Genomic DNA, 25,449 nt, shown 5'->3' with positions numbered 1-25,449 from the left:
ATTAAAAATGTCAACGTGGGGAACTGTAGCTAGAGGTAAATATATTTTTCCATTTAAACACTGATACCCTGAGCTTCCAGTATGGACAATACATTGGCTGCGAGGATACCATACTTGTGCAATTGTTTAACTATTTTCATGATGAGCTTCCTTTAGAGCTCTGACTCAAAGTTGGCTGACACTTCCAGTTGAGTTTCTTGTTTTCTAGACTAAGAACAAACGCTGCAAGCTTCTTCCACTTATCATGGCTGCGCCCCTTGATGTTGAAAAGGGAACTGTAATCATGGTGGGAATTCCTCCAGAAACCGAGAGCTCTGATAAAAAGAAGTGAGTCCTGGTTATTGCTTCCATCAGCTTGAAGTTGTTTCATGTGGTTGCCTCTCTGGCTTTGTTTCTATCAGCAGGTGGGTGGCTGTTGAGTTGTTAACTGCGTTAATGAAGGTTGTATAGTATTCCGTTTTGTGAGGAAAAAGTCAACCTATGGGATCACCTATAATCTGACAAACCTTGTAAGTGGGCTGTACATTCATTCTGTCTTGTGTGCCTGCTTCACATCTACTCTGGATGCATATATGGAAATATTAAGATTGAAGAGGAGTATCTTATTTAGAAAACTTGAAAACCCTGAAATTGAGTTTTGAGTGATCTTTCATAATTGATCGAGTGTTGCCTTGATTAGTGGAACATTTTGATGGGTACTTCTAATTGCAGATTCTGCCTCATAGGGAACTCCGCCTCTGCCCCTTCAGCATCAAAACCACTTTAATTTGTCCTTTCCAGCAAACAGCCACCATGTTGAAGGCAGGATCTGATATTTCCTCCAAGGTTAATAAGCTATCACTTCAGCTATATGGGTGGTCCAAGTTGTACTTTGGGGCTACACTCTCCCGTTTCTTTCCACCCCGCCCCTGCCCCACCTGCCACCTCTTATCAGGGCAGCTGATGGAGGACCAGCTGTCAGTCTTTCAGCAAGAAGTGCAGGCCCTTTTCTCCAAGGGGGCCATATAGATGGTTCTGGCTTAGTAGTAGGAGCTGGGTGTTACTCCTGCTACTATTTGGTGCCAAAGGAGGACAGGGGCCTTTATCCTAGTTTGGATCTCCTCCTTCTCAAACGCCTTCTTGCGGAAGGCTAAATATTAGCTGCTCATGCTAGCCCAGTTCCTGCTCAATTTAGACCAGATCCTGTCTGCACTCGTGCATGGAGATGATTTTAGACCTGCAAGATGCTTATTTCCACAATGGGCAAGGAGTGTTTTCAGTTTGCAGTGCTCCCTTTCAGCCTCACTACTGCCCCTTATGATCACAATAGTGATGGTGGTGGTCTCAGCACACCTTTGGATGTTTGTGAGTACCAATACACTTTACCTTGGCAACTAGCTGTGAAACAGCCTAGCCCCAGGCAGTCATCTACCACCTACAGATGATGAGGTTCACTAACACCTACAGATAATGGTGTTCATCAATACGTGCAGAGGTTATACGTGACTCTACAGATACTCCCTTTCTTCTGCGCATTCTGAATATTGTATGGTTTCATGCCTTTCCCCTGCAGCAGTGTGTCCAGGACATTTGGTCTATGGTTGTGATGTTTCAGCCTCTATCCTGAGGGTCCGTGCATATGACTCTTGGGCTGTTGAGGTTGGTTGCTTCCTACATCCTGATGGTGAACCATGCCAGATGGCACATGCATGCTCTGCAGTGGGTCCTAAAGTCTCAGTACACCCATCATTTGGGCAGTCTGGTGGATTGTGTCCAAATTTCGGGGGTCTCTAACCAGGATCTGCCATGGTGGCTGCTGGCCTGCTATTGGTATAGTGGCAGACCACTTTCTTACCCATCCAGATTTGACAGTGGTCACTAATGCATTGCTACTCAGATGGGGAGGCCATATGGGAGAAAGCTCTCAAAGGCTCATTCTGCCTCGAGTGCTGCTTGTGACTCCAGAGTACCTGCCTTTCCTTTCCCAATTTCTGAAGAAGATGGGAAATGACTGCCCAAGTTACCCTAGTGTCATTATTAACCCATGAACACTGTGGTAGCCAGAACTTCTGAGCATGAGCATCTGTTCTTGGAGCAAGCTTCCTTTCAGGAGGATCTTGTGTCTCAGCAGCACGATGCTGCACCTGGGCCTGCTCAGTTTCATCCTCTCCATGCTTGTGGATGGAGTGGTGGCAACTCATTTGACCTTCCTCCTGAGATCGTTGATGCCTTCTTGGCGGTTTATTGTCCCTCTGCGAACTAAATGTAAGCCAGTTGTTGGGACAAATTTGTGGTTGGTGTGGCACCTGCCAGACTGAGCCACTGCAAGCCTAGTTGTCTGAAAATGTGTTTGTTTTGTGCATGGATTAGCTTTCAACAGTGCCCAAAGCAAGTACATGCTATTTGTCAAATGGTTCCGCTTTTTTGTAGTTACTGGATTAGTGGATTAGTGTTATTTAAGTCATCTGTGATAACATTTTAGAAAGGTTTGCTTGTTTCCGCCATTCTTTACACATTAAAAAAAAAAACAAATCTAGAGATCTTCACACTGGGAATGCCAATCCATAGATAGGCTTTGCAACTGAATGGACAAACAGCCTAAGAAAGAAACTGACAGCACGCATGGGTGGCGCTTATATGCATCTCTGCATATGACTTTGGAAGAGGAGCGATGTTTGCGCAGAGATGCACAGCACCACCTACTGGTGTGTAGGAGTACAGCTTTTAAGCTTCCAGATCTAGTCTGATGCCTGGCGAATATTCACAAGGTGAGGAATTGGAGTTTAGAGAATCCACCAGGAAGAATATTACTGAAGGTAAATAACTTGTTCTTTAGAGTGTCTATGTGCACACTCAGCAGTGTTGGCTTTCTGTTTTTCAGTTTTTTTGGGAGGGCGTTTGAAAAAGCAGCAGAGAGCACCAGCTCCCGGACGTTACACAACCACTTCGACATGTCTAGTAAGTTTGTCTTTGAGACAGTTGTGCAGTGATTTTCCATTGATGTCATTTTGCTGAAGACTTTCAAATTACTTTCTACTCAAATAATTTCATACTTGAAGTGTTTCTAGTTTGTGCCACTGGAGGTTTTGCATTCCAGTCGTGACTATATGTCCTCCTATTGGCCTATATCATATAGGATACCTAGAACTAAGAGCTATTGACTAATCATGAGGGGGGATGGGAGGGGTGCACAGGGTTTGTAATTAAGTTATTAGGCCTTTCTCTTCCAGGGGATCCTCATCAATAGTCATAAACATTGAATATTCCCGCCCTTGTGCGGGGACCCCGGAGCATATATAAAATATATCCCTATAAAGTATGAAATATGCACGAAAAAAAAAAATATATAGCATTTTTAGTAGACATATCTTTCATACTAAACTCATATATACATGTGTAAAACAGCAATGCAGGCTATAATCATAAACAAGCTAAAATGCTTTATTTCTATGAAGTTTTTTTTTTTTTTTTTTTAGTCATTATAAAATTACAATAGAGAATAAATATCTACCCAAGCCCCCAAAACTGGGCTTAGGGAAATAAGCAGCAGCAATATCTAGAGAAAAAACTTCATTGAAAAACAATGGAGCATTCTTAGCCAAGGTTTACACAGGAGAACCATAAATACTTTGGCACCATGCCTTTAAGACCCTGAGCACCTCCAGTATCCCACCATGCCTCAGGGGTGAAGGAGAGGTGACAGTTGGTTCACAGTTAGGTCAGTTCTTTTTTCCGGCTTCTTCTGAGAGGATCCTGGAGCATTGAGCTCTCAGTTTTTCTGAGTTTTTCTCAGAAAAATACTTAAAAACTGTGTTTTTTCCTGTTTCACTCGACATCTAACATCTTTGTCGGAGTTTGGCAGTTTTTTCCTGACAGAAAAATGCCTTCCCTTTTTGTCAAATGCCCTTCTTGTGGGAAGAAGGCCCAGTCAGATCCACACTCTTTGTATTGTGTGCCTGCCTCAGAGTCACTGCCCTGACACTTGCAAACACTGCAAGAATATGTCAAAGAGGACTCTGAAGGACAGAGAAAAGATCAGACTTCATGGGCTTCACGAGAGGCAGAAAACATCATCCTCTTCGCTTCCTAGGCAGCCAACAGGCCACTCAGGAGAGAATGGCTAGGTCGACGTCAGCAGGTAGGAAAGTACCTGTTTGTTCCCCCTCGACGTCGTCACTGCCACCATGTAACCGGCATAGATCGGCGGCCCGCCCGACGTCGAAGGATGTGACGTCGAGGGAACATGGCCATCGCAGGGGCATATCTCCGTCGACGGAAGCTTGCCGGTCAACGTCGGGCCATCACCGGCAGAGACACGACGTTGAAATCGCCACGGCGGCAAGAGCAACATCCGCCGTCGACCACCCACCGCTCCACGTCGAGGCACACGACGGCGAGTAGGTCAAGGTCCAGAGATCGCCGTTCGATGTCAAGGCACTCTACGTCGAGACACTCAGCGTCGAGGCAAGAACAACCGGCGTGCCCTTCGACGTTGGCACAGCCTTCGACGCAGGTTTTACCTGTCTCGCAGGGAGTAGAACATCGTCCTCCAGCAGATAAGGCGGCGCCTTCTCCAGTGGTTTCCATACGGAGCGATTCATCTCGTTCGAGAGCGGCATCATCGGGGTATGTTTCACCCATCAACTTATCACCAAGATGGTTGGAGAGCCTTAATAGACCAGCGGCCTCCCCGGATTCACAGTACTCAGTAATGTACTCTCCTACTGCCTTTCTCCCGAGAACACCATCACCGACAGCGCGGGCAGAACGGGCTCGTTCTGCTCCTCGCCAACCGACCACGAGGCCTGGGCGCTCTGTTACAGCGTCTCGCAGCAGGTCACGTTCCCAACGGCGATCTAGGTCACGATCACGACACAGAAGATCACCCTCTTGGTCGTCGTCAGGATCATCTGTCGGACGTTACTCCCCCACCCTAACAGATTCTCCACCAGCTAGGGTCTCACCGGTGGATGACATTACCACTTTTAATGAGGTGCTGTTAAGGGGAGCGCAGAAGTTAAATATAGAGGTTCCAGAACCATCTACCTCCTCGTCAGTCATTTTTGAGACTCTGCAGCATAGAACAGTGTCTAAAAAGCTACTGCCGCTAGTGCCTGGTTTGTTGCAGCCAACCATGGACACTTTTTTGGCACCAGCAACCCTCAAATCTGCCCCGGCTAGGATTCTGAAAAAATATAAGGCGCCGGAACAGGACCCTTTATTCTTAAGAAAGGACCCGCCACCGGAATCTGTAATATTGGCCGCAGCCCGAAAAACCCACTCGGTGGCATCATCTTCCACGGTCCCACCGGACAAAGAGAGCAGGCATCTAGACACTCTGGGGAGAAAAATGTGCGGCACGGTGGCATCTGTAATGAGTCTCCAGCGCTTCTGCACTCCTGGGCAGGTATGACCGTTTTCTGTGGGACTCCCTCAACAGATTCACAGAAAAGTTGCCCAGGGAAGACAGACAGGATTTTCAAGAGATCCTGCAAGAGGGATGTCTGGTATCTAACCAGGTCATCAGCGCAGCGGCAGATGGGGCGGACTTAGCTGCACATGGGTACGCACATGGAATCTGTGCAAGAAGGTCCTCCTGGCTGAGACTGACTGGTTTAAAACGGGAAGCACAACAGCGCATCCTAAATCTCCCATTCAACGGGAATTCGCTGTTTGGTACCCATGCGGATGAAGAAATGGCCCGCATGAAGACCGAGGTGGACACCATGAGGGCAGTAGGCCTGGAAAGGAAGAAAGACTTCAGGCGGAGGTATAGGCCTTATGACAGGCGCCCTTTCCAGCAGAGGGTTCAAACCCCTCACTGGTCCCAGAGGCCTCAGCAAAGGCAGGGACGCCCTCTTTTTCAGGCTCGAAAGGCCACAAGGGAACGAGGGTCAAGTAGACTTCAGCAGTCCACACCGAAAGCGCCGGCCAAACAATGAGATCTCGCTTCCCTCGACACTGTACACCACTCCGGTGGGGGGAAGTATCGCAGGTTATCTTCACGAGTGGCACTCTATCACAAAAGACAAATGGGTGCTCAACATTGTCGAAAATGGCTACTCTCTTCTTTTCAGACAGCCTCCACCACACTTGCCACCAGCCAAATGCAATCCATCTCATCTCAGCCTGCTGCGCAAAGAGGCTCTCGCCCTCTTACAAAAGAAGGCAATAGAAAAGGTTCCACTTGCGCACAGAGGAAATGGGGTTTACTCCTGTTATTTTCAGGTGGCGAAAAAAGGCCGAGAGGGTGTTTTCAGACCAATTCTGGACTTACGGCTGCTGAACAAGTACATAAGAAAACAGAAGTTCAGGATGCTGGCTCTTCACCAGATTTTCCCTCAGCTACATCAGGGAGACTGGATGTGCTCCATCGACCTGCAGGATGCATATTTTCACATCCCAATAGCTCCCAAGCATCGGAAATTCTTGCGCTTCCAAATAGCCTCACAGCACTATCAGTTCAGAGTACTACCATTCGGCCTGAAATCTGCCCCCGCGTCTTAATGTGTGGCAGTGGTAGCAGCACATCTTCGAAAACAAAAGATCTTCATCTACCCATACCTAGACGACTGTTTACTGAAAGCTTCCTCTCCGGATCAGAAGAGAAGCCATCAGGACATTGTGCTCAAGGTTTTCGAGTCTCTAGGCCTTCAAGTCAACTACCAAAAGTCCACCTTGGTTCCAACACAGAACCTTCACTACCTGGAAGCTATACTAAACACAGAGCTCCAAAGAGTGTATCCTTCGGAGGAACGACTATTATCAATAAACAGGAAGTGTCAAGATCTGTTAAAATCTGACGCACCTACGGCCTGTCAGGTGACATCGCTGCTGGGCTCCATGGCATCATGTATTTTCATTGTCCCAAATGCCAGGCTGCACATGAGGCCCCTCCAAGAGGCGTTGGAGAACAACTGGAGCCTAAGGACAGGTCGCTGGGAGGACAGAGTGCGGCTATCGATAGTGGCACTTCAGTCATTGCAATGGTGGATGCACAGACCTCACCTGTCAGTAGGAGCTCCGTTTCACCAGGTAATTCCATCCGACATTCTGGTAACGGATGCGTCTCTTCAGGGATGGGGGGGGCTCATCTGGGTCCCCTTCAAGCTCAGGGCCTGTGGTCCGACAAGGAAAAGAAGTACCACATCAATCTGCTGGAACTCAGAGCGGTCCATCTGGCTCTCAAGTCTTTTGCTCCATCGATTCAGGGGAAATCTCTACTAATACAAACGGACAATACAACCACAATGTATTATTTGAACAGACGGGGGAACGAGATCCCTACCCCTATCTCGAGAGTCCCAAACGATATGGCATTGGCTCCTGGCCAGAGGAATGTCACTTACAGCGGTTCACCTGCCAGGTCAACAAAACGTGGAAGCAGATTTCCTGAGCAGACACCTAGAGGACGCCCACGATTGGGTCCTACACGGCGAAGTCGTCGAAGACATCTTCGCTCAATGGGGTCGGCCTCAATTGGATCTCTTCGCAGACGAAGTAAACAAGAAATGCCCAGACTTTGCATCCAGGTTCTACTGTCCGTGATCTCGAGGGAATGCCCTGTTGATCGACTGGTCAGGGATATTTCTCTACGCCTTTCCACCGATTCCCCTCATACCGGCAGTGATCAACAAACTTTACAGGTCCAGCACCAGAATGATTCTCATAGCGCCACAATGGCCCCGTCAATTCTGGTACACAGATCTCCTCAACCTATCGGAAAAACCTCACAGGAGGCTGCCGTGCAGACCGGATCTTCTGAGCAGGATGGAGGGCAGGGTTCTGCATCCCAACCTACCCTCTCTGAGCTTGACAGCATGGCTCCTGAATTCCTGCAATATGGGCACCTAGGGCTCTCGCAGGAGTGCATGAACATCTTGAAAGAGTCCAAACGACCTTCCACGCTGCGTTCTTACGCTTTTAAATGGAAGAGATTCTACATATGGTGCTGTCAACAAGGTCAGAATCCCTTACGGGCTCAGGAGGATGTCATACTGGCTTACTTACTTCATCTGGCAAAGTCCGGTCTGCAGGTATCATCTATTAAGGTACATTTGTCTGCCATTACAGCCTATCGTAAGTCACCTTCTCAGGAATCCTTCTTTACGAAACCAGTAGTCAAGGATTTCTTAGAAGGTTTGAAAAAAGTTTTTCCGCCCATTCGGAGACCCTCTCCTCCATGGGAACTGAACCATAGTATTGTCAAAACTTATGGGCCCTCCTTTCGAACCTATACACAAAGCCTCTTTGCAACACCTTACGTGGAAGATGGCTTTTTTGGTGGACATTACTTCCGCGAGGAGGGTCAGTGAAATTCAGGCTGTGTCTTCCAAAGAACCGTACACAGTTTTTCACGACAATAGTGGTTCTGCGGACTCACCCATCATTTCTACCGAAGGTGGTGTCAGAATTCCACATCAATCAGACTATCTCTTTACCGACTTTCTTTCCCAATCCGGAGTCTCCGGCAGAGAAAGCATTGCACTCCTTAGATTTGAAAAGAGTGCTGAAATTTTATTTGGATAAAACAAAATCGATTAGACATTCCAACCACTTGTTTGTAAATTATGGTCATTTGAGGACAGGAGAGGCAGCATCTAAACGAACAATATCAAGGTGGATAGTTTCTTGTATTGTTAATGCTTACCAGTTGGCTAACAAACAACTACTAGCTAGGCCTAAAGCGCATTCCACAAGGGGAAAATCGGCTACTGCTGCCCTCCTTAACAATGTTCCAATATCTGAGATTTGTAAGGCTGCTACATGGAAGTCTGTACATACATTTACTAGACATTACTGTTTGGACTCGGATGCAAGAGCAGATGCCCAAGTGGGGCAGGCCTCGCTGAGAAATTTATTTGCATGATACATGTATATATTCCTGCACTTCTATTAGACAGTCAGCAGAGTTTAGGGATGGGCTTGCTAATCTATTCAATGTTTATGACTTGATGAGGATCCCCTGGAAGAGAAGGATAAGTTACTTACCTATAAATCCTAGTTCTCTTCCAGGGGTATCCTCATCAAAGTCATAAACAACCCACCCTCCTCCCCGGACTCACGTCTCCTAGAAGTGCAGGACAGACTGTCTTTCGAATCCGTTTCACAGATTGTCACCGTAAAAAAGAACTGACCTAACTGTGAACCAACTGTCACCTTTCCTTCACCCCTGAGGCATGGTGGGATACTGGAGGTGCTCAGGGTCTTAAAGGCACGGTGCCAAGGTTTTTATGGTTCTCCTGTGTTAACCTGCATGCAGCCTATTGGCTAAGAATGCTCCATTGTTTTTCAATGTAATTTTTTCTCTAGATATTGCTGCTGCTTATTTCCCTAAGCCCAGTTTTGGGGGCTTGGGTAGATATTTATTCTCTATTGTAATTTTATAATGATTAAAAAAAAAAAACACTTCATAGAAATAAAGCATTTTAACTTGTTTATGATTATAGCCTGCATTGCTGTTTTACACATGTATATATGAGTTTAGTATGAAAGATATGTCTAATAAAAATGCTATATATATATATATATATATATATATATTTTTCGTGCATATTTCATACTTTATAGGTATAGATTTTATATATGCTCCGGGGTCCCCGCACAAGGGCGGGAATATTCAATGTTTATGACTTTAATGAGGATACCCCTGGAAGAGAACTAGGATTTACAGGTAAGTAACTTATCCTTCTGCCCACCCCTCCTTCCAGGGCAGATTGGCGTATTTTAATTAGGCTGATCTGCCCAAGGGGGGCAGAGCCCACTAGACACCAGGGATCAGGTTTTTTTTTTTTGTTTTTTTTTTTTAAACACGTGAGGAGCAACCTCTTAAGCAATGGTCTCTCCCCTGGGTGAAAATTGTTTTTTGGCCATCTCTGCCCCCTTGGGGGCAGATCGGCCTATTTTTTGGGGCTTATTTTAATTAGGCCGATCTGCCCCCAAGGTGGCGCAGAACACACTAGACACCAGGAATCAAGGTTTTTTTTTTTGTTGTTTTTTTTAACATGGGAGCAACCCCTAAGCAAGGGTCTCTTCCCTGGGGGCAAATTGGTTTTTTTTGGCCAATCTGGGCAGAAACCACTAGACACCAGGGATTTGTTTTTTGGTCAATTTCACGCAAGGGGAGCGAGTGACCCCTTAGGCAAGGGTCACTCCCCTGGGCATTTTGGGGTGGAGGGCAAATTTATTTTAGGCCATTTCTGCCTCACTTGGGGGCAGATCGCCCTATTTCAATTAGGTCGATCTTCGATCTGCCCCACTTAGCCACCAGGGATTGGTGTGTGTGTCTTGTTTTTTTTTGGGGGGGGGGAGGGTGGAGAAGAGAGGGAGCAGCCCCTTGGGCAATGGTCGAGGCAGGGCAAGATGCCCCACTTGTCAACGTTGAAAACTTTTTTTTTCTTCTTTTTTTCAAACTGCCTTTTTGGACCTTCTTTGGTTCCCCCTCATTTTCGTCATGTTTTGGGCTCTTCCCTGTCACAGGCACTTGGCCCACTTACACAAATGAGGTATCATTTTTATCTCAAGACTGAGGGGAGCGTTGGGTGGTAGGAAATTTGTGCCATTGCAGTGATCCCACACAGAAATGTAGGGAAAATGTGATATTTATCTTTTTATCTAAATTTGAGGTTTGCTGAGGATTCTGGGTAAATAAACACTGGGGAATCCACACAAGTCACACCTCCCTGGACTCCCTTTTGTGTCTAGGTTTCAGAAATGTCTGGGTTTGGTAGGTTTCCCTAGATGGCTGCTGAGCCCAGGACAAAAAAATGCAGCTCCTCCCTTGAAAAAACAGGTAATTTTGTATTTGATCATTTTGATGTGTCCATGTAGTGCTTTGGTGCATTTCCTGTCGCGGGCACTTGGCCTACCCACGCAAGTGAGGTACCATTTTTATTGGGAAACCTGGGGGAATGCCGGGTAGATGGAAGTTTGTGGTTCCCCTCAGATTCCAGAACTTTCTACCACCAAAATGTGAGGAAAGTGTTTTTGTTTTTTTTTGTAAATTTTTGTGGTTTGCTAAGGATTCTGGGTAACAGAACCTGGTGAGAGCCCCACAAGTCACCCCATCTTGGATTCCCCTAGGTGTCTAGTTAAAAAAAAGCACAGGTTTGGTAGGTTTCCCTAGGTACCGGCTGAGCTAGAGGCCAAAATCCACAGCTAGGCAGTTTGGAAAAAAACAGGTCTGTTTTCTTTGTGGAAAATGTAATGTATCCATGTTGTTTTGGGGCATTTCCTGTCGCAGGCACTAGGCCTTTCCACACAAGTAAGGTTCCATTTTTATCTGGAGACTTGGGAGTGCTGGGTGGAAGGAAATTTGTGGCTCCTCTTAGATTACAGAACTTTGTCACTGAGCTGCGAGGGAAAAAATGATTTTTTGGCCAAATTTTGAGGTTTGCGAAGGATTCTGGGTAACAGAACCTGGTGAGAGCCCCACAAGTCATTCCATTGTGTATTCTCCTAGGTGTCTAGTTTAAAAACGTGTACAGGTTTGACACATTTCCCTAGGTGCTGGCTGAGCTAAAGGCCAAAATCCACAGCTAGGCACTTTCCCCCAAAAAAGTCAGATTTCAATATAAAAATGTGATGTGTCATGTTGCGTTTCCTGTCTGCGGGCATTTGACCTACCCACGGAAGTGAGGTACCATTTTTATCGAGAGACTTGGGGGAACACAGAATATACGAACAAGTGTTATTGCCCCTAGTTTGTCTCTAGGTATTATCCTTCCAAATGTTACAGTGTGGACAAAAGTTTGAGAAATGCCCTGTAATTCACACGTTAGTATGGGCACCCCGGAATTCATATATGTGCAAATAACCACTGCTTCTTAACACCTTATCTTGTGCCCATTTTGGAAATAAAAGGGTTTCCTTGATACCTATTTTTCACTCTTTATATTTCACCAAATGAATTGCTGTAAACCCGGTATAGAATGAAAACCCACTGCAAGGTGCAGCTCCTTTATTGGCTCTGGGTACCTAGAGTTCTTGATAAACCCACAAGCCCTATATATCCCTGCAACCAGAAGAGTCCAGCAGAAGTAACGGTATATTGCTTGTGAAAATCTGACATTGCAGGAAGAAGTTAGAGTAAAACGTGGAGGACAAATGACTGTTTTATTTCACTTCTATTTCAATATTGTTTATTTCAGCTGTTATTTTCTGTAGGAAAACCTTGTAGGATCTACACAAATGACCCCTTGCTGAATTAAGAATTTTGTCTACTTTTCAAAAATGTTTAGTTGTCCGGGATCCAGCATTGGTTTCACGTCCATTTCTGTCACTAGCTGGAAGGAGGCTAAAAGCACAAAAAATAGTAAAAATGCAGTATGTCCCAGTAAAATGCCAAAATTGTATTGAAAAATGTGGCTCTCTGATTCAAGCCTGTCTGTCCCTGAAAGCTGGGAGGATGGGTATTTTAGCACCACAAGCACTTTGTTGATGCCATTTTCAGGGGAAAAACCACATGCCTTCTTCTGCAGCCCTTTTCCCCAATTTTTTCTTTTTAAACAACATTTTCGCTGTATTTTGGCTAATTTCTTGGTGTCCTCCAAGGGAACTCACAAACTCTGGGTACCTCTAGAACCCCTAGCATGTTGGAAAAAAAGGACGCGAATATGGCTGGGGTAGCTTATGTGGACAAAAAGTGATGAGGGCCTAAGCGTGAACTGCCCCAAATAGACAAACAAAAAAAGGCCTGGCACCTGAGGGGGAAAAGAGTTGGCAGCGAAGGGGTTAATGATGCCTTATAGCTTCAGTTGCAAAATACCCTTGACCTTGGGAACCTCCTCTGAAACAGAAATTAACTTGCCACAAGTGCCTTCAAAGGAAGAAAGTGCCTCATTTGCAGTGGTGGTTCAGGAGCCAGCTCGGGCACTAGAATTGCAAATTTTCCTCAAATTTTGTAAAATTGGCCAGCAAAATACGAGCCCTTGCTTCCATTCATTGTCTCACTCATGGATACTTTGACAGCTACTTGATCAAAACCATGGTCTTGCCTGCCTATTAGTAGGCAGGTGGTCAGACACCATAGGCCATCATCCAGTGCCCTTTGTTTTTTCACCAAGAACCCTTCTGTGGAAAGTCATACAGGCTTTAACCAGTAAGGTGAATTACAATTCATTTCCAACCCATTCCCAGATGCTCATGCTTTGAGACTTGAACAGTGAGATCTTGCCAGCACTCATGGAGGACTTCAGGGCCTTCCTGGCTTAAAAGATCCATGATCGTCAGGACACAGCAAAGCATGTTATCTGTGCATGCCTTGATAAGATGAACTGTATTGGTAGGGTGATCTTTTCCAGTATTGCGCTTTACAGACATACATAGCTGAGCTCAACCAGACTTTCAGGTGATGTACTGGTATTGCTAATGTACATGTACTCTGTAATGGGTTTCGCCTCTTCGGTGGGAAGGCAGACTGCACTCTAAAGCACTTTAAAGATAGTAGGGCCACAGCAAATTCCTTGGGACTGTTGACCCTGGTGTAGCTATTTACCTACCAGACCTGAAAGTTTTGGGGTTAATCTAGGGGTCTGGAATTTAAGCAGCAACAGACTTCCTTGGCAGCGATGTAGCGGACAGTCCAGTCCCTGAGCTCATAGGCCAGCATGGGCACTCCAGTACCCCCTTCTACGACGGCCAGCAAGACCCTTTAGTGTATCCTCAGTGGCCCATGTCAAACTGGTCAGAGGCAATTTTCAGTACTTCACATGTTGGCGGTATGGTACGTCTGACAGAAGGATCCTGTTTTAAAGGGCTGTGCCCTACCTTTTCTCTTATCCCCACCCAGTATTCCTCTTGAACCACACCAACATTAGGTGAAGCATTTTTCCATCATGCTGCTTGAGGTACGCCGATCTCTCCGCAGGTGCCATAAAGCAGGTACTGGATTCGGGGATGGTTGTTCCCGCTATTCATCCTGAAAAAACATCGAAAGCCTCAGGCCTCTTTTTTTTTCCTTTTATTTTTTTTGATACTCCAGTATTGGAACTTTCATAGAGTCACATGCTTGAATCATTCCCAGTCGTCGAGATGGGAGCGTCCGGTACAATTACACAAGTAATGATGACACATAAAAACACAAAGGCCTTAGGCCTCTTTAATTTAATAGTCTATCACAGTCCTTTTAAGAAAAGGACCAAACTTGAGCGTCCACCAATCAGACGACACCACCCTCTAGAATCCTCCTGAGAGAAGCTCCAGCACCTCAGATTTTCTACCGAACGTCGTGCTAGGGAGTCTCCTCTGAGCTCTGCTCTTTCTTCACACCTTTGGATTGCCTTTAAGCCATTTATCTCTACTAAACCTTTTTTGACTGATTGGGGCTAACACCTACAACATGTCTGACAAAGAGAAGAAGGGTTTATTCAAAAATTGTAAAACTTGTGGTAAGAAAAGATTACATTCTGAAGACCCTCATCACGACTGCATATACTGCCTCTATCCAGACCACTCATCCAAGGACTGTAAGGTTTGTTATACCTTTTCCTTGAAGACTCTTAAGGATAGAGAAGGCAGATTATTAATTTGGCTGCAGAAGCTTAAGTACAGAGATAATCCAGTCTCTGATTTGGATAGTGATGACTCTTCAACATCCAAAAAGTCATCAAAAAGGGTGAGATCAGACACAAGATCTTCCTCCCAACAACCAAGAAAAGCCCACAAAAGACTACCACAGGGTCTTACAAGGGCCGCAGCCCATCTACTTAACCTCATAAATCTTCTAGGAAAGGGGAGAGAGATCATGCCAGCAGTTCTGAGAGGCATAAGAAATCATTCTCTGTACCACCATCCTTGCCGTTCAAAAGGCCTTCATCTACTTCGGCAGCTAAGAATGTGTCGTTGACGACATCATGGTCGACGAGTGCCCCATCTGCGAGAGCAGTGTCAACGTCGACGAAGATCTACACTTCATCATAGACAGTAACAACGGTGTCTGCTTTACCATGGTCGATGGCCTTGTGGACGATAGAATCTGCAGTAAGGCCGTCGACGATCAAGATCTTTATGCGTTCGTCATCGATGAGGGAAAAACAATCTAAAAAACAAAGAATTACTCCAAAGCACACCTCATCTAGTAAGGTGACACCCCTCATACCGGTTCACTTGTTAGAGGGGGATGAAGAGTCAGATGACTAGGGTCCATTTGGAGCAGCCCATAGCCCCTCTCAATTAAACGTCAAATATCAGGACGGAGACGAATTTGAGGAAACTTATGACCCTCAGTACTATGGAGGAGATCAACAATATCAGGAAGGAGCATACTTTCCAACCTCTTTGCTCTCTGACAGGGCAATGTTGGCTGATTATAGCAGGCGTTTTCCTCCTCAAGGGGAGCAACCTCCGCAGTCGCCATTTTCCGGGGTGACTACTCCACGTCAGAGACTGACCTCATTACCACTGACAAATGTTACCACGCCAGATATGACCTTACCTCAGGACACTAAGTGAGAAGGGGATCAGGAAGAAGGAGAGCTCCTTGACACTCATTCAGAGTGGGATGAATACATTATTCCTGCTCCCCCTTCTCCTTCACAGTCAAAGGTAGAATCTCTGCCAGATGACATTGGGGGACTTCATAATCTCCTGGAGAGAGCAGCTAAACGTTTCGCCTTACCATTGTAGTCCAAGCAAACAGATTGCTTCCTATATGATTTTAAAGAGCCGTTCCAGAAATCTGTGCGCTCTATTCAAATTTCAGCTACTTATGGGAACAAGGGCTGAAAGTGATGCATAACCCTGCTACTGTCACAGCAGTACTACCACGGCTAGATAAAAAATACAAGGCACCAGACGATGCTCCAGAATGTTTAATTGGTCATCCTCATCCGGACTCCGTGGTGGCCCAGGCGGCACAGAGAGAGTCCACGAATCAGTCTGCTCCTATTTCTGCACCTCCAGACAGAGAGGATAGACGGCTAGACAATATTGGAAAGAGGTTCTCCTCGATTGCTAGCTTAGTTATAAGAGCTGCTAATTCTCTAGCTGTGTTAGCTAGGTATGACAGACAGCTATGGGCAGACATCGCCCAGCATATTGACCAGTTGCCAGAGGGTGGAAGATCAGAGGCAAGGAAGACATTACAGGAAGGTCAGCGCACCTCAGCTGAGCTCATAGACTGTGCGATAGACATAGCCACAACTGCATTTCGCCAGCTCGCAGGTGCAGCTGTACTTAGGAGACAAGGCTGGCTAAAGGCTACATCATTCAGGCCTGAGGTACAGGATAAGATTTTAGCCCTACCTTTTGATGGCCAAGCATTATTTGGTAAACATGTTGAGGAGGCCTTACAAGCTATCACATCCGACACGGATACTGCAAGATCGCTAGGGACTCTACAGTTTTGGAAGCCATCCTTTCGGGCTAGAGGACGTGGACTTCCCTCATATAGAGGAGGCTATCCGCAATATAGATATTCAACCTACCCTTCCTTCTCCCAGCGGTTTCGTCAATACTACCCACAAAGGCAACCACCACAAGCAGCTTATGGTAGATCTGGCACTAAGGGATGCTCAACTCGCCCTGCTAAAGACCTGGCTCATATAGCCTGATACATCCAAGGCGCCGGCTACATCCAACCCTCCTCCAGTTCTAGGCCGAAAGATATCCCTGTTTCTCAAGCATAGGCAAGTCATCACATCAGACAAGTGGGTCCTCCAATTAGTGAAACCGGGCCACACTCTGGATTTTATCCAAATACATCCCTCCAATCCTCCTCACAGGATTCCATCAAGGTATCCAGAACAACTCGAGGGTAATCAGCAAGATACTCCTCAAAGGAGCTATAGAGAAAGAGGGGTTTTTATTCCAGGTTCTTCCTCATTCGCAAGAAGTGGAAAGACTGGAGGCCGATCCTCGACCTAAGGGAATTAAACATCTACTTAAAAAAAGCAGTTGTTGCGCATGATAAGCCTACAGGATGTCCTTCTGTGACTGAACCAGGGAGATTTCATGTCTACACTAGACCTAAAAGACTCATATTTCCACATTCCCATCCACCCTGCCCACAGACAGTACCTGAGATTCATGGTAGCCGGAAAGCCATTTTCAATTTCGTGTCCTTCCTTTTGGCCTAAAGTCAGCTCCCAGGATAGTTACCAAATGTCTAGCGCCAATCGCAGCTTTCCACAGGAGGGGGAAACACCAGATATTTCCATAACTCGACGATTGGCTGATAAAAGCAAACACCTACACAGGAGCGCGCAGATCAAAAAGGTGCGTTTCCTTACTCAACAGTCTAGGCCTCACCATCAACTGGGAGAAGTCCAAACCTCTACCATCACGCAGTATCACCTTTTTAGGGGCAAACCTGGACACTCAATCCACCATGGCGTGTCCCACAGTAGAGGTGCAACAGAAGGGAAAAAACTCAGTTCGCCTTTTCAAATCCCTGTTGGGCATGATGTCATCATGCATACCTCTGGTTCCCCTCTGCAGACTGAAAATGCGACTGCTACAGGAGCAACTCAATCTTCAATGGCTCCAGATTTCAGGAAGCTTCGAAGATCGGATAAACATAACCCCAGCAATGGTCAAAGCTCTGACATGGTGGGCTCAAAAGCATCATCTGTCTGTGGGCCTTTCCTTCCTACATCGTCCAGCTCCGTGGACTGTCACGACCAACGCTTCTCTGGAGGGCTGGGGAGCTGTTTTGCAAGATCTTCAAATAAGTGGAGCAGTTTATCTCGCTTTGCAGGCTTTTCTTCCGAAGATAGCGGGGTCAGACGTAGTCATAAGAACAGCCAACACAACTACAGTACATTACCTCAAACAAGGAACAAGAAACAGGGAAGCCCAAAAGATTTGGAATTGGGCCTCGCAGCAAGGCATCAGACTCATAGCGGTGTGTCTGCTGGGGATAGAGAACAAGATAGCGGACTCACTCAGCAGACAAAGATCGAGCTGCCACGAATGGGAGCTAGACCAGTCCACAGTTGATTACATCTTTTCCCAGTGGGGAACACCCAAAATCGACCTGTTCGCCAGCAAATGGAACGCCAAATGTCGGTACTTCGCAAGCTGGCACCTCCAAAAGGGATCTTGGGGGAATGCGTTTTCCATAGCTTGGTCAGGCGTCTTTGCTTACGCCTTTCCTCCAGTTCCACTGATCCCAAGAGTCCTCAGGGAAATGAAAACAGAGACGTGCACCCTGATATTGATTGCTCCGTACTGGCCTTGCCAACACTGATTCGCAGAGCTTCTATCAATGAAGCCTCACATTCTGCTCAAACAGTCTCTGCACTTGCTAACAATGAACAAAGGGCAAATATTGCATCCAGATCCTCAGTCGATGCGATTGTCAGCATGGCTCCTGAACACAGGGAGTTCGCACATCTGATTATCCCACAGGAATGTAGGGACATTTTGTCCAGAGCTAGAGCAGATAGCACTAATAAGGCTTATTCCTGCAAGTGGCAAAGGTTTTGTTTCTGGTGCCACCAGCGACAAATTGATCCACTGTCCTCCCCACCGGAACAATTATTGCCTTATTACATTTAGCGCAATCAGGCCTGGCGCATTCATCCATAAAGGTACATCTGGCGGCAAAAGCTTCATACAGACGTTCAAACGCTTCACCTACACTGTATTCTTCTCGATAAATCAAACGATTTTTAAAAGGTTTTTTTTTTTTTTTTCCTCCATTCAGACCTCCTCCTTCCTCGTGGAACCTGAATATTGTTCTAGCACAGTTAATGCAGCATCCATTACAACCAATCCATTTTGCTTCGATCAAATACCTTTCTTGGAAAGTTGCTTTACTGGTGGCTCTCACATCAGCCAAACGGGTCAGTGAGATTCAGGCCCTCTCCATACAGGAGCTGTTTTTGCAGATCACACAAGACAAACTACTACTTCGCACAAACCCGCATTTCATACTGAAGGTCCCTTTGGATTTTCACATGAGCGAGCCCTTAGTTTTAAAAACTTTTTTTCCACATCCATCTACTCCTGCGGAAAGAGCGTTACACTCCTTAGACATTAAGAGATGTGTCAAATTTTACCTGGATAGGACTACGTCCTTCCGCCGCTCCAATCAATTGTTCATAGCTTACAGTGCACCCAGACGAGGTCAACCGCTCTCCAGAGTATAGCCAGATGGATATCCTCAGCCATTAGTTTCTGCCATTAAGCTGCGGGCAAACCACTGCATTCATCAGTCCGTACTCACTCTACAAGGGCAGTTTCCTCCTCAGCAGCACTGTTTGAAGGGGTTCCTCTGCAAGACAACTGTAGAGCAGCGACATGGAAAAGCTGCCATACATTTACACAACATTACTGCCTGGAAGCACTATCTCAAGGAGAGGTAGCAGTGGGTCAAGCAGTCCTCAGGAACCTCTTCAGGTGAAGGTGAGCTATCTCTTTAATCCCTCCATCCTAGATAATGTATGCACATTGTTTATATCCTGTTACTTTTGAATAAGGAACCTATGCGTTAAAAAAAAAAAAAAAAAAAAAAAAAAAAATGGACAGAAGTAAAGATGGGGTGAACAGACGATATGTTGTTTAGAGTATTGCTTTATATATATATATGTATATATGTATATATATATATAATGTATGCAGGCGTTTTGTGACGTACATAGCTGCAATATTCCAATGTGCATAAGTACTGGTCGTTACTCTGATTCAAGCATGTGAATCTATGAAAGTTCCAATACTGGAGTAAGAAAATTAGTTACTTTACCTGTAACTGTAGTTCTCCAGTATTGAAATCTTTCATAGATTGACATGCGACCCACCCACCTCCCCAGAGAAACTCACTTTCACCTCTGTCTCTCTCTCTCTCTCTCTGTCTCTCTCTCTCTCTCTGTCTCTCTCTCTCTCTCTGTCTCTCTCTCTCTCTCTGTCTCTCTCTCTCTGTCTCTCTGTTCCTGTTCCTGCTTGGAAAATCTGAGGTGCTGGAGCTTCTCTCAGGAGGATTCTAGAGGGTGATGTTGTCGGATTGGTGGATGCTCAAGTTTGGTCCTTTTCTTAAAATGACTGTGATAGACTATTAAATTAAAGAGGCCATAGGCCCTTGTGTTATGTTTCATCACTACTTGTGTAATTGTACCGAGGCTCCCATCTCGACGATGCAGGCACAGAAGTACACCCTCAGCAGCACAGGGGCGGCCGGGTGCAGAGTGCAAGCAGGCGTCTGGTTTTGTATTGGAATCAATGGGGAGACCTGGGGGTCTCTTCAACGATGCAGGCAGGCAAAGGGTGGGGGGGGCTCCTCTGGGTAGCCACCACCTGGGCTAGGTAGAGGGTCGCCTGGGGGTCGCTCCTGCACTGGCTACTGTCCTTGAGGGTGGCTACACCCTCTTTGTGCCTCTTCCCTGTGGGGAGGGGGGCACATCCCTAATCCTATTGGGGGAATCCTCCTTCTACAAGATGGAGGATTTCTAAAAGTAAGAGTCACCTCAGCTCAGGACACCTTAGGGGCTGTCCTGACTGAGGGGACACGCCTCCTTGTTTTTCTCATTATCTCCTCCAGCCTTGCTGCCAAAAGTGGGGGCAGTGGCCGGAGGCGCGGGCATCTCCACTAGCTGGGATTCCCTGTGACGCTGTAACAAAGGGGGTGAGCCTTTGAGGCTCACCACCAGGTGTTACAGTTCTTGCAGGGGGAGGTGAGAAGCACCTCCACCCAGTACAGGCTTTGTTCCTGGCCACAGAGTGACAAAGGCATTCTCCCCATGTGGCCAGCAACATGTCTGGTGTGTGGCAGGCTGGCAAAAACTAGTCAGCCTACACTGGAAGTCGGGTATGTTTTCAGGGGGCATCTCTAAGATGCCCTCTGGGTGTGTTACGACATCACGACTGCCTAAGTTTGAACCGCTGCACTCGTGAAGAATGTAAGAGATGAGCAGAGATGCAGAAGTCATGGAACTGCCGAGACACTACCAAAAAATAGAACTGCCTCCGACAACATAGAAAGTGTGAAGGAACTATGTAATACAACGCATTAATCTGGCTGTCTAAAACCTAATAAGGCATCAGTAGTGGACTATAAACAAGGTAAGGAGGAGGATGAGTAGTCTGTGTTCAGTGTAACTGCTGGCTCTCAAGATATGTGATAAATCCAGCAATAAAAGCCGGGGATATTGTGAGTATGAAGAAGCAGACACATTAATTGACCAGACTGTAAAACAAGATTAATGATAATCAGATTGCAGTACAGATAGCCCATGATAGAGGAAATGGCAATGAAAATGAAACAAGTACTGAAACAGGAAAAGAAAAAAAGGAGACACAATTGCAGAAAGTGCTGTCCATTTTTAACCAGCGCTCTGGTCTTAAGTAGGTGGGCTAGTTCAAAAGTACAGTCTGGGGTATCACAATAAAAAAATGCAAATAAAGAAGAAATAGTCCTAACCAATAATATGGGCACACAATTTTGGGGGGCTCGTGTGACTGGTATCATCTGATCTAGCAAAGGGCATGCAAACTTTGCTACCAGAAGTGCCATCAGTAGACTCCCATGCAAGGAATCAATCAACCTTAGTAAATAGATTGCTGCAAAACATTCTCTCAGAGTTTCAGGGAATAAAAAGTAATTTAAAATGAGATGACTTCCTCATTAATCTTTGAGAAATACGCTATTGAACCTAAAACTGAAAGGTATGGGTCATGTAGAGGAAAGAATTTCAGACATTGAAGACTTAGGCCTTGGTATAGACAAAGAATATATGCTAAACAAGGGTGTGGAATTGCTAAACAAACTGTAAGAATAGAAGAACTGGATGATGAGTTAAAACCTATGGTGTGTGGGTATCCCAAGAGACAGAACAATAATTGTCAGTCTGGGAAATCATTGAGGTGTCCATTAGCACGTAGATAATACCTGGCACTAAAGATCCTACGATAGATAGTGCGTTGGATGCATTTTTCAATAGAGACCTAACACTCACCCAGTGTATAGTTTTGGTCTTTGTGCATTACAGAACTAAAAAGATTCTTACCAGTGCACTTCATGCTGAAATGTTGAAAGTAGCCAATTTAATTTTCAGATTTATTCTGATGTGTTACAAAACCTCGAAACGTAGGTGGGAGCTCAAGAAAATGATGCTCAAATTCAAGCATTAGGTCTACAAGTCGTCTTTCTACAGCCAGAAAAATTGAAGGTTCTTGTGAATTGGCCTTTTGGAATATTTATTGTTATTACAACAGCTGGTGAATCCGCCAAGAACTACAGAATAATTATTAAAAGCCAAAAAGATAGGTTGGTTGGTTGTTTGAATACTTGTACATATGTATGTATTGGAATCTATTAGAATGATGAAATGACTGGAGGATATGGGGTGGGAGGGGTGGTTGTGCCTCACCCAAGCATGCCTGACAATGCACTAGGTGTAGGAAGAGGGGGTCCTCATTGGTTTAGATGGAAGACAACCCAAGAGGAATGAGGTTGGGAGTAGGGCTGCAAGTGAGCTCAGAGGATTGGAGAAGGGTATAAGAAAAGTGTAAGTTTCCTGACTGAGGAGAAACGTGGACAGTTAGAAATGGGTCTAACCAGGTGCCAGAAAATTGCCATATTTTTTATTAAGTTAAAAACAGTTTCCATAAACGTAAATAACCTTTATAATTCTAAGAAAAAGAAAGCTATTCTAGCATGGCTTAAGTCAAAACCCTTTAGATGTATATTACTGTAAGAGACCCAAATTAAAAAACACTTAGTAAAGATTCCGGCATAGTCACGTTTTAGGCTTGTTGCATTATCTTCTGCGACAGCAGCACATAGTTATTTTAATATCTAGCAGAGTTACAAGAGCTACCTGGGATGATGCTGGTAGATGGTTTGCTGCAGCAGTCAAAGGTAACCAATCACAATTTACATTGTCGAGATGGGAGCCCCTGGTACATCAAAAGAGCAATATCTATAAGCGACTGCAATGAAAAAAGCCCAACAGCTTTCACTTTAGTAGCCTAACTTTATCTCTATGAGCAAAAAGGACCAAAACAAGCCCCAGCCAATCAGGCTCCCCCTCCCTCTAAAACCCTCCTGAGAGGAGCTCCCTTCCCTCAGATTTTCTACCGCATGTCGTGCTAGGGAGTCTCCATTGAGCTCTGCTCAGTCAAATCTCCAGAGAAGTTTATCTCTACTGTTTTTTCTTCAGAAAAAGAGGATTTCTTCAGCAAGTAAGGGGTAATCTTCTTACTTTACTTAAAGGAACTCTTTTTTGACAAAATTCATCATGTCAGAAAAGGAAGTCTTTTCAGAGCATGTAAGACCTGTGGGGAAAAAAAGACTTCACTTTGAAGGCCCACGCAAGGACTGCATTTATTGCCTCTAACCTGACCATGTAGCCAAAGACTGCAAGGTTTGCAGGACCTTTTCTAACAAACCCTCAAAGACAGAAGGTAGGCTACTGATTTGGCTCCAGAAGTTGAAATCCAGATCAAACCCAGTGTCTGGTTCGGACGGTGAGGAATCTTCATCCTCAAGAAAGCTACAGAAAAGAGGCAGATCTCCTCAAAGCCCATCATTCTGAGGATGTACCTAAAAAGGCTCATAAAAAGACCAAACAGGTGTCTTCTAAAGCTGGCAGTCCTTCCAGTTCTCCTCACAGGAGTTCTGTTTCATCTAAAAGACACTCTAAAGAATGTTCTGTCTCCTCAGAATGCCGCAAAAGAGCCTTTTCTGAACCTCAAACGCCATGTCCTGTGGTAAAACATGTCTTTATGAAGCCGTCTGAAAAATCTGCGCCGACGAGAGCACCGTTGACGGCAGTGTCTAAAGGTGTCTTGACAGCCTCGTCGTTGACTGCTACAACATCTACTGTCTCTACAGCGGCTTCTTCCTCAATGACAATCATTTCGTAGATGTCTTCGGCGTTTGTGGTCACTTCGCCCATCACCTCTCCTCTGTTGACGCTGCTGCTTGTGAGACCGTCTACGATACTACAGTCGTCTGCTTCCTCGTCAACAAGATTTTCTCCATCATCAGTGATGTCTCCGACGATCCCGTCGACAATGCCATCCACAATGCTGTCAACGAGAGTTAAAGGACATCTGAAGTCTGATTTCCTTTCATCATTGATGACATCTCCAAGTAGGGTATCAGCATTGGTACCTACACATCTATTGGAGCAAGAAGATTCAGATTATGAAGGTCCTTTTGGGATTGCTCATAGCCCATCAGAATTGCATGTCAAGTGCCAGGATCTAGAGGAGGACATGTAGCAAGATCCGCACTCATATTATCCACAACCGCACCAGTATCCCTATCAGGAGCAGATGGTTTATTTGCCAGGATCGCTCATAGCTGACTTGCAGCTGATGTTAGATGACTATAGAAAGCAGTTTTCACCAGTGGCTCGGAGGTACAGCAGCCTTCTATCACACCTTCTGTGCCACTTCTACTACGGTTCATCCAGGGGTCCAGGCATTGCATGTGCCACCACAGACGCCAACTTCAATCCTTACTCAGGATCTGTCCTTCTCTGATGAGGAGGGAGAATTGCCGGATGCCATAAGAGTGGGATGATTATCAGATTCCTACTCTGTCCTCACCCTCCCCAGTTCCTGTGGCGTCCCCTCCTGGTGACATCGGGGGTTTTCACAACTTGCTAGAACGAGCTGCAAAGATGTTTGAGCTGCCCATGCCCACGAAACAGATGGACTGATTCTTGTATGATTTCAAGGAACCATCTCAGAAAAGTGTAAAATCCATGCCAATTGTGGTCTATATTTGGGATGAGGGCATCAAGGTAATGAGGAACCAGACGACAGTCACCCCCGGTTCTACCTCGCCTTGACAAAAAATATAAGGCACCTGAAGACTCTCCGGCCTGCCTCACGAGCCACCCCAAACCGGACTCAGTTATTGCCCAGGTGACACAGCGTAGATCCAAGAACCCTTCAGTGCCAATCTCTGCCCCACTGGACAAGGAGGGTAGGAGGCTTGATAATATAGACAAACGTTTTTCTTTGATGGCTTTGCTTATAATAAGAGCTTCTAATTCTTTGGCTATCATAGGCAGATAAGATACACAGCTATGGGTGGACATTGCGCCCTATCTGGATCAACTGCCAGAGGATTCTAAATTGGAAGCCAAGAAAGTCTTGCTAGAAGAAGAGGTGTCTTCTGCCGAAGTCATAGACTGTGTTATGGATATTGCCACCACAGCTTTTTGACAGATGGCAGGTGCCGCAGTTCTCAGAAGGCAGGGTTGGTCCCGGGCTACTTCGTTTAGACCCCAAGTTCAAAACAAGAATCTGAACCTTCCTTTTGATGGTGAAGCCCTATTCGGGAAGCACACTGATGATGTGCTTCCGTCAATAAAGACGGACACTGACACAGCCAGGTTCCTTGGCACCCTACAGTTAAAAAGACAGCCTTTTCGGGGAGCTAGAGGCTGGGGGTATTCATCGTATAGACCATGCTTCCAACAGTATAAATACCCCTCTGTCTCTGCAGCAGCTCATTCCTTTCGCCCCCAGTTCCAACAGAGAATGCCTCCGCAATCAGCTTATTCGATCTTCACAGAG

General features: G+C 45.8%; 1 protein-coding gene across 1 annotated transcript in view; it reads left to right on the top strand.

Annotated features, from left to right (window-relative positions):
- The window catches only part of CDC45 (cell division cycle 45), a 548,847-nt gene that overhangs the window by 452,794 nt on the left and 70,604 nt on the right, over positions 1–25,449 (top strand). Inside the window, exons 16-17 of the mRNA XM_069215317.1 lie at positions 209–327; positions 2,861–2,937. Coding sequence (XP_069071418.1) covers positions 209–327; positions 2,861–2,937 — 196 coding nt within the window. The remainder of the gene's footprint in view (positions 1–208; positions 328–2,860; positions 2,938–25,449) is intronic.

The sequence above is a fragment of the Pleurodeles waltl genome, chromosome 11, assembly GCF_031143425.1.
Source record: "Pleurodeles waltl isolate 20211129_DDA chromosome 11, aPleWal1.hap1.20221129, whole genome shotgun sequence".
NCBI classification, from domain to species: Eukaryota; Metazoa; Chordata; class Amphibia; order Caudata; family Salamandridae; genus Pleurodeles; species Pleurodeles waltl.
The sequence above is the reverse complement of the archived record's forward strand: the minus strand, read 5'-3'. Positions and strand labels throughout refer to the sequence as shown.